Source organism: Juglans microcarpa x Juglans regia, chromosome 3S, assembly GCF_004785595.1.
Source record: "Juglans microcarpa x Juglans regia isolate MS1-56 chromosome 3S, Jm3101_v1.0, whole genome shotgun sequence".
NCBI lineage: Eukaryota > Viridiplantae > Streptophyta > Magnoliopsida > Fagales > Juglandaceae > Juglans > Juglans microcarpa x Juglans regia.
Genome location: NC_054599.1, coordinates 22126624 through 22136016, shown reverse-complemented (window position 1 = coordinate 22136016; position 9393 = coordinate 22126624). Strand labels below are relative to the sequence as shown.

Sequence of the window (9393 nt, the reverse complement as noted above, 5' to 3'; positions counted from 1 at the left end):
TTGGTTCCGAGGACAAAATGAGTTCATGTTCCTATAACGTATTACAGGTTTTTATGCCATTCTCAGCCAATGGGGTTCTCGGTCTAGATCTCTATTGACAGAACATCTGGTGCCGGAAGGTGAAGGCCGAGGCTCGTTATTTGTTCACGCTTTTAACTTTTTTTCTGAACTGTTAAAAAACTTCTAAAACTGCGCCAATGGGGACAATGAGACACATAGATGAGCTTCACTGAAACTTGAAGCAGTTTAGTTGCTTTCACTTTTGAATTGCGTGAACAGTGTGCTCTCCCTGCATTCTCATGTATCAGGATGATTTATGGAGGCAGTCTTTAATTCAAAAACTTGCATAGATTCGGAGGGAGACAACATTAAATGTTGCATGTGGATAATATGGACCTTTATATTAAACATAGTGACGTGCACATGTTACATCTATATCACTCTGAATAGTAGATGTAGACAATATAATAAAATAGAAAAGGAAATGGAGAAGAGATGAGTTCTATAATAAGTATGGTAATATTCTAACAGTAGATAATATTTGGATTGGAATAGGTCTAATCAGATTCAAAGCATTATTTGGAAACAAACATTGTGGGATGAAGTACGTCAATCGTACGATATCAATAGAACCAGTATCTCATTTTGACATCAAAGAGTATCTGCAAACAAAAAATACAAAACAAAACAAAAAGTTTGGGATGGATTCATCTCTCAAATGCAAAATTAATACATATATAGTTAGTTCAGCAAAAATCCTGACTCCAATGGAGATCTCAACAGTTACAGCTAGGCTCCAAGCCCGCAATCAAGAAACAACAAAACCAGGAGAGGGAAAAAAAAAAAGAGCAAATATTAATGATAATAATAAAAGGTATAGCAGAGATGCCTGCCACAAAACGCAATGAAAGATCTCTGGAAGAAACTCCTTTACATATGTACGCCATTTAAATAATCCTCGAGTCCATCCAAAATTTCGAAGCCCCTCCTGATGTTTTTTTTTTTTTCCCCCTTGTCAGTCTAAAAAATTGATAAGAAAACTAAAAATGTACTTGGCCTTGGTAAGGCATTCCTTTGAATATTTTTAACGGCTTATTAAAAAACACCACATTATCCCACCCACCCCCCCAGCAATCCAGCAAAAGTTAATGGGATTTAGGTAGGATTTGGTTTACCAGGTGATGTTAGTTAGGCCGCCAAAAATACATGCTTGCCTTAGTCTTACTCCTTCCTAGAACATGGATCTCCAGCAGGATCCTCCCCATTTCCAATTTTTGGTAGGCTTCCTTGTTGGTTCTCCTCAATGTCCTCATGGGTGTTGGTCCGAGTTTTTCCAGGTCTAGTACGAACATTAACACCCATTGGGAAGGGCACCTGCATATTAGAAACAGTTGGCATGAGACCTCTCTCTCTCTCTCTCTCTCAACAATAAGAACAATAATAAGTATGTTACTTATATACAAAACAGAAAGGGCATCATGAATTTGGTTGGTTGGTTTGTTAGGTTCAGACAATCTTTTGAGTAGCTAAGGAAATACATAATTAATTAGAATCTAAAGCGCAAGTTTTGTTGCAAATTTCATACCTGATCACCAGCATTGGCGCCATCGGTATTGAAGAGAATTGGTCGGCACCGCTTGTCCTCATTCATCAAGCTTGAGTTCTGGAAATGTGCAATGAGAGCAGCTATACCTTGTATACGAGCATATGCAAGTGATGCCACCTTTTCACTATTAAACTTTTCCCATTTCTTTCCATCGAATGCCTGCCAAAATTAGATTTTTCTTTTAGCTTTAGTCTTTTTATTTATCCTTTCACCCAAAGACTCATGTATAACAAACCTGATAGAATGGAATGATCAAGTTAGGATCTTTCATGTTGATGAATGCATAGCCCACGTTACATTTGTTCTGCAAGAAAAGCCAAGGGCATAAATAATTTAGATGGGAAATCCATGTAAAATCACAGAGGAAGTCTTGCTCTTCTCATATCCCAAAATCTCATCCACAAAATTAGAAGGCATTTGTACCAAAGACTGAATTTACCTTAAAATCAATTGGTAGATAAATGAAATCATAGCTCCCTGGATGGCGTTCATCTATTGCAGCCATAAGCATCTTTGATGTATACCTACAAGCATAACCATATTGAACCCAGAGTTGAATATGACAAAAAAGAAATGCAGTTAAGCATGCCTAACCAGCGAGAGGAATCCTTCTATTTGCACCAAAATTGGAACAAATATGCATTGTACGCATTTTCTAGGACAGTCTAGTATGGTGAAATTTATACTCCATTTCCTATCCTTTGAAATTCTTAAATTCATAGCAAAAAATTTCCACTATCAAAATTAGCTTAATTTATTTGTCTTAAAAACCACCACATCTGGGTCATGAGAAGTACTTAATTTTACTGGAAAGAAGTAAAATCCAACTATTACAAAGATGATCTCAAGAAGCAAGGAGTTTCTTACTTGTTAGGAATGTTCTTTATCATAAGTGTTGTTCGGTTGTCTTCTCCTCGCATTATCCGGTCAATATCAAGTTCAAACTGTTTTTTGTTGTCAAACTTACTAGAGCCATCTTCATTCCTACGGCTTCTAGCCCGTTCATTCGAAGGATCAAATGAATTCATCATGGGGATCATAGGGCCTCTGCCAGAAAATGCCATGCATCTCTGATGTTGGGATTGGAGTCCAACATTTTTTTGGGGAATAGACAGTTCCATAACGTTTCCAACAACATGAGGCAAGATGCTATGAGAAACACATTCCATTGCATGCAGTGAATTATTAGAAATTCTCACGTTCCCAAGAGAACCAGGATGAAATCCAGAAGCCTCAGGGGATTCCCCAGCATAGGCATGTTGTCTATCCCAGAGTGAAGGATTACCTAACGGTGCTGATCCCACATGGTGGTTATTTGTAGGTAAACCTGAGTTCGGCATATTAGATGGTGCTCTTTGGAATCCATGCAATCTTGGTGCAGGATGTACTCCACAAATGCCATTGATAAGCGATGGTGAGTTTGGCCACATCATGCCTGGAGGCTGAGAGTGATAGGAGCTGTTCCATGAATAAAGATGTCCAGGAAGAGAACAGCTCCCATTACCAGTAGATCGAAAAACTGAAAAAAGGAGAGAGCGAGAGGAGAAAACCAGTTAAAATCAACACATCACCAAATAGAAAAAAACAGAAGTAATTAGACTTTTTTTGTTAATAAATAATAATTAGAAATTTCATTTTCCTTCTAACTGGAAAAGCAGTTCAACCAAAGTGTATAACCTAAATTTGACAATGCTATATGAAGATTCAATTGCAAATGAAGCAAAGTGATAGTGTCCCAAATCATCCAACGCCACTACAGGGATCAATTAAACCAAGTATATGAAGGGGTTTGACAGGTACTTTGGCCTTCTCTAGTGCTGGCACCTCATTAATATCAGATGCAGCACCAGAACAAAGGGCACGACTAAGTCCTATCCAGCCAATAGCTGTATTTTTGAGTGCTCCGATATATTTCAAGCGTCAAGGGGGAAAGTAAGCCATTTTGATAAACCCAGTTCAAAGTTTGAGTCGACCCCTACTCTTTCTGCTTTTTGTTATTTCTTTCAAAACTTATCTTTCTTCTTTCATCTTAGAAAGAATATCTCGAGTATTGTTGGTAGCACAACATGGCATTGGCACAATTAGAAAACTGAAAAATGTATAATGGAAATCAGTAAAAGAAAATGTAGCTAGCTGTCCATTGCACTTACCAGCTTCTTTGAGGTCAATTGGGTGCCCATTTGAGCTTACTCTGTGGAACTGCCAGTTATCGAATCTTTCTTGTTGACTGGGACTGATATTTGCAGTGATGATGCCCGGAGAATTCACATGAACACCATTTGTTAAGCCATTATGATACTCTGGAAGTGAATGAGGATGGAAAGTTGTAGTGCCTTGAATATCAAATTTCAGTTGTCCTGGTGATCGTCCAGACTCAGCAAGGCCAGGCTGATTGCCAACTGATTCAACTCTCACCAGAGAGGGTAAGCTGTTCGGCACACTTGAAGAGATACCATGATGAAACACAGATTCAATGGATGGAGCTTGTATTGTAGGGTGCACCCCCAAAATAGTTCCACGATCCATGCGACTAGAAGCAATTTCACCATGCGGAGCTGGTAGTGTCAACAAGACTTTATGAGACAACATAATTGTTCTTTTTTCCCTAAATTATTACCCCCCCTTTTTTTTGCCTTGGCCTAAATTATTACTTAAAGAGCAAGAATTTATCGGTAATTACCAGGGAAGCTGGTGTTTGAGTCAATAGCAGGGCCATTGTGTTGCAGATAAAGACCACGATCATCATGTTTCAACTCTGAAGAGAACTGTTGCATCAGACTGCAGCAACAAATGAACACCCAAAAGAAAGACCAAAAAAAAGTGTTAGTAATGGATCCAAAGCAATGAACAACACAAAGGTCATTTCATCAGGAATAAAAGCACCGTCCTCTGTTCAATTTTAGCAACATAGTTAGTAAGAAGCATAGACCTTAATTAGAAATGCAAATATCAATGCATACGTCCTGCAGCCTTAGCCTTACAATAAGTGAATCAATCAAAATTTTTGCCTGCCAAATGAGAAAAAAGTACATGTTTTTCGCTGTTACCTACTTAATTCTTATGCCACCAAGGGCTGAAGTAAAAGGCAAAAGTAAGAAATAATATACAAGCAGTAAAAGGAGAATTATTGTGCTACCGTCTTGATCCCCCTGTATGGCATGGTTCAAGCTTAATCCGTCTCCCTGCAATATCACTCTTGTTTAATGCATGAAGAGCAGCCTCCGCAGCTCTTACATCATAAAATTCAATAAACTTGTGGAGACTTCTTTGTGGGGTTTCCCGAATCTACACATCCATGAACAAGAACTGACCACACATTAGAACCCCCCATCATAATCACAGAAGTCAAGGATAAAAGCTGACCACAAGTTTACCTCCTTGATTTCTCCATAGGTAGCAAAAATCTGATGAAGTTCATCATTCGAAACAGAGGAATCAAGGTTAAATACCACAAGAGTGCCCTTATCGATATCTTTTTCAGAAGGGTTATCCTGCCAGAGGACAACCAAAGAGGCAAGAAGTCAAGTAAAAATGGATATGCAGAGATCAATAAAACTAGAATGAACTACTTGCAATATAATGATAATCAAGACATCATTCTTACATGAGTACAGCTATGATGATGTTCGATTGACGAAAGCAATACCATACATAAACAAGGATGAACATACAGAAGCCCACCTTTGGAAGCAAGTAATGGATGTCAAGCTTCCTACGCCTCACTGGTCTGTTATGGAGTGCTTTCATTGCATTTCGGGCTGCTCTAATGTCATAATAGGAGATCATAACAAAACCACGATGCTTGCAAGCTGTATAAAGAGTGCGAATATCTCCATATTGCTGCACATTAAAGATACGAAATTATAAGTCAGTGTTCTATGTAGAATAATGCCCAAGCAAACACACATTAAGAGCGAACTAAAATGCCAACAAAAACAAAGGAAAGTACACACCTCGAAAAGGGTCTTCAATTCGGAGTCTTCAAAATTGCCATTTATATTTCTAACAAACAACGTCCTGGAAGGGTGTTCAGAAGCTACTGAACCATTTGATTCCCCTGGCTGACCATTAGAAACTCCCCCAGGGAAGTCAGAATTATTTTGTCCATCAGATGAACAATCATCTCCCAAATCCATTCCTCCGACACTGCTAAAAAGATCTAACTCCTCCACATCATCCCCACCACTGGGCTGGACAATACAGTCAAGCCCATCAGTCACTCCAGAAAGAAAGTCATCATAATCAGGCAAGAGGTTTCCAATGGTTTGGGCCTCAATTTCTTCAAGGGATTCAAAAGGTTCCTCTTCCTCATAATGGGAGGCAACAGTATCAACAGAATGGCCATATAGAGCATGGTTTGATGATAATCTTACTGCATCAACAAAATTCATACAAAAGTAAAGGGTATAAACTTAGAGGTTCAGCAAACAGTGTTATAATGAAACCTACAGCCAAGACGACAAAATCTATAAATTAATGAAGTTAGTTTTATTACATGGTTTAAGGTAGGGCTGGGCTCCGACTCCGACTCCGAATTGGAGTCAGAGTCCGACTCCGATCCGATCAGAGGTCGGAGCTCCGACCTCCTATGGAGCTCCGACATAAGATCGGAGCTCGACGTGCGCTCGACGTGGCGCTCGAGCGGAACTCTTTTAGAGATGTTCGCTCGACTTCCGCTCGACATGTCGCTCGAGCGAACCTCTCTGGAAGAGGTTCGCTCGACTTCCGCTCGACATGTCGCTCGAGCTAACCTCTCTGGAAGAGGTTCGCTCGACTTCCGCTCGACATGTCGATCGAGCCAATGTTCAATACAACGTGTGCTCGACTTGAGCTCGACACCTCGCTTGAGCGCAAGTGTACAGTAAAAAAAATTTCGGAGTCGGAATCGGAGCTTCTTGGAGCTCTGACTCCGAATAGATATTCGGAGCTACTCCAAATTCCGACTCCGAATTCCGATGACTCCGACGAAGTCGGAGTCGGAGTCGGAGCGGAAGTCGGATGGAGTCGGAATTTTCAGAATTTTGCACACCCCTAGTTTAAGGTTCAGGATATGAGTTGACACAAGCAAAGTGCAAGAATAGAAGCAGTGAAGGGAACGGGTAACTTACACTTCCCATTGAATAACTCCGACAACGAACTTGAGAAGAGACTGCTCTCATACTGAGTACCCACCATACTACCCCTGTTGCTTTCTATAGCATAAGACGCCGGCTGTACATTCAAACTCGCTGAATGACTGGATGCTCTCCCTGCTCCCACGGCTGTTCATCACATTATATAGGGTTTTAACCTTAAAAAATGAAAAAGTCTTCATTTATAATAAATTTCAATATTCAAGTAGCAACAATATGAATTAAGGAATGAGTTGTAGCTGCCAGCAAGTTATATTGATTGAACTGAGGGCCCCCAAGTCCCCCCGTAGTTTCATCCATGCTTTGGGCAAATAATGTGTTCCAAGCAGCCAGCTTCTCGCGTATTAAATCCGTAAAAACACAAAACAGCCCATCCATTCCGATTTACATATAGCAGTAACAATAGATATTGAAAGCAGGTTGATTGTGCTACCACATAAGTGCACTTGGCAAAAAAAGCAACAGGTGTCAGTTTTAAGGAAACGCATTTCAATTAGAGTGCATGCCTTGAAAAGGTTGTTTTTTTCACTGATGAAAACATGAAAATTCCTATTTGATATGCTTCAAAAAAAAATTGCTTCTGAAATTACCGGAGACACTACACACTAGAAATTGACCAATTACAATTACATATATGAAACGTGCATGCTACCCATTAATTAATATCTAAAACACCACACCTTTGTCGCAAATAGGAACCATTAAATAAATGATTACATAGACCTTGTCTTCTCTAGATTTTAGATATTTCCAGCTTCCTAGTTTTGCACGTTATTTATAACACATCTGCATCTTCTGCCCTTCTTACAATGTTCAAACTAAAAGGCTAACCACAGCCAAGACTAAATACTCCTTCGATCTACAGAAAAGATCCTACACGGCTACGGACATTTAGAGAGGAGCCCCATTCATGCTTGGATTGAGACAGAAAAGTAGAAAACAGTCAAGGTCTTTTAGTTGCAATTGGAACTCTCGAGTTCAGAAATATTCAGACAAATACATTAAATACCTGCTAAATCCAATACCTGCTAAATCCAACAACAATTCAAATGGAAAAACTGTACGTTCATGTAAAAAAATGGCAAAAGAAATCCACAGAAAATGCATTAGCATTATGTTTATGGACCAAAAACAGCATGATCTTCATTTTCTAAATTAATGATACTCACCAAAGCCACCACGCATGTTATCTGACTTCCATAAACCAAACTTTCTCTGCCAAGCATAGAAAATGGAAAGAAATATAAGGACAACTGGAACAACAAACTCAACAGTAAGGACGAATTAAAAGTTTCAGATTCTTAATTATACACTAATTGGTGCACAGATCCCCCTTAGATTACAACGAACCATGAATTCTAATAATAGAATATGCACTTAAGACAAAATTGGAACATAAACAGGGAAGCAGTAGCTCAGTACCTCGTTGGGAAAACATAAATCATCTGAGAAGTACGAGGATGATGATGAAAAGTCAGGTAGGTCCATTATTTCAGATGGCATTGCGATAACTAAGAGTGGTAAAACATTCCAAATAAAGAAACGCCTTCAAAAGAAAATCTCCACCTCCGTGCCGACAACCACATTTATGGCTCTATATGTAGTTCAAAATTCTCCCTCCAACAAAAGAGCGAAAAAAAAAAACCTGCACCGTAGGTATCTGGTCAGCGAGTAAGATAGGATATTCACACCAATCCGGACCAATGGTAGCACAGCATGCATAGACATGGTAGCTAAGGTATAATCATAAAATTAAAAGCCACCTAACTTGGATTAGCTTAGGTCTTGGGCATAAGGCATCAAAATATATGATAGACAGAAATAGACATTAATAGCCAGCATCATTTTACAAGTCATATGAATATGCAACTAACTAATCGCAAAATTATTCATAGATTTCAGGAGGATCGGTAAGATCAAAAGAAGGGATTACCCCAGCGAAACACACAGAATTCAGCATCCGATGGTACAGTTTACCTCCACAACTAGCCGCAAGCTCGAATTAAAATCTAATGGTTGAACTTCGAAGAGCAGCAGCAATCAAAAGGATCGGGAAAAAAAATTCACCCAAACGCATCAAATTGCGACCAGAATTCAGGAGCTGAAGAAAATATTTTTCACACCGGAATTGGAGAAGCAAAAAATCGAGGACGAAGATATTTATGTACAGAGGGGAGGGACATAGGTTTTTGAAAAAACTAGGTCGGAATGCGACAGAGAATGGAATAAATTACGGCATAAGGCAAGGGGCTTGAGGAAGGGGATCATCTAAGTATCTGTGCCGTGCAAGATTCTCTAAAGCTTCGATGCTTCCTTTCCTGCATTGCACGTTAACCACCACCCCCACCTCGCCTCCTATTTTATAAGTTATTCTTTTATACCATCACAATTCTCTCACAAAGATAAGTTTCCTCTCTCTCCTTCTCCTCTCCTCTTTGGCTCCGCTGTAATTTCAAGAAGTCGCAATCTACGGCGTTTCGGGCAACCAAGTGAGATTCTCCGGCGAGATTCCGAGGGCTCGCCAGAAAGAGAGGAAGAGAGAGTCCGGGGACCTTTTGGTAAGTGAGCCAACGAAGATAAAGAAAGGAACGGTGGTAATGGAAACACTGGTGACCGTTTACTGTTTAGCGGCGTTAAGTCCGAATCCGCTGTGTG

General features: G+C 39.7%; 1 protein-coding gene across 2 annotated transcripts; it reads right to left on the bottom strand.

Annotated features, from left to right (window-relative positions):
* Positions 1–709: 709 nt before the first annotated feature.
* LOC121257418 (protein MEI2-like 4) lies at positions 710–8379 on the bottom strand. Of its 2 annotated transcripts, XM_041158411.1 has the most exons (14): positions 8161–8379; positions 7908–7953; positions 6715–6867; positions 5560–5978; positions 5288–5446; positions 4981–5097; positions 4743–4891; positions 4287–4384; positions 3755–4161; positions 2474–3126; positions 2046–2130; positions 1842–1910; positions 1586–1765; positions 710–1374 (listed from the first exon to the last, which is right to left on the bottom strand). In XM_041158411.1, the coding sequence occupies exons 1-14, from the start codon at positions 8239–8241 to the stop codon at positions 1222–1224; spliced, it is 2769 nt and encodes a 922-aa protein (XP_041014345.1). In that variant the 5' UTR covers positions 8242–8379; the 3' UTR covers positions 710–1221. The 2 variants fall into 2 exon arrangements, with proteins under 2 accessions (XP_041014345.1, XP_041014346.1); XM_041158412.1 differs by lacking the exon at positions 8161–8379 and having other exon boundaries at positions 6715–6896; positions 7908–7939.
* Positions 8380–9393: the final 1014 nt, after the last annotated feature.

Coding starts and splice junctions, on each gene's coding strand:
- LOC121257418 (XM_041158411.1), bottom strand. CDS start 8,241: ATGCCATCTGAAATAATGGACCTACCTGACTTTTCATCATCATCCTCG. Junction 5,098..5,287: donor TCCATTACTTGCTTCCAAAG/GTGGGCTTCTGT, acceptor GTCCTCTGGCAG/GATAACCCTTCTGAAAAAGA. Junction 1,911..2,045: donor ATCTACCAATTGATTTTAAG/GTAAATTCAGTC, acceptor CTTTTCTTGCAG/AACAAATGTAACGTGGGCTA.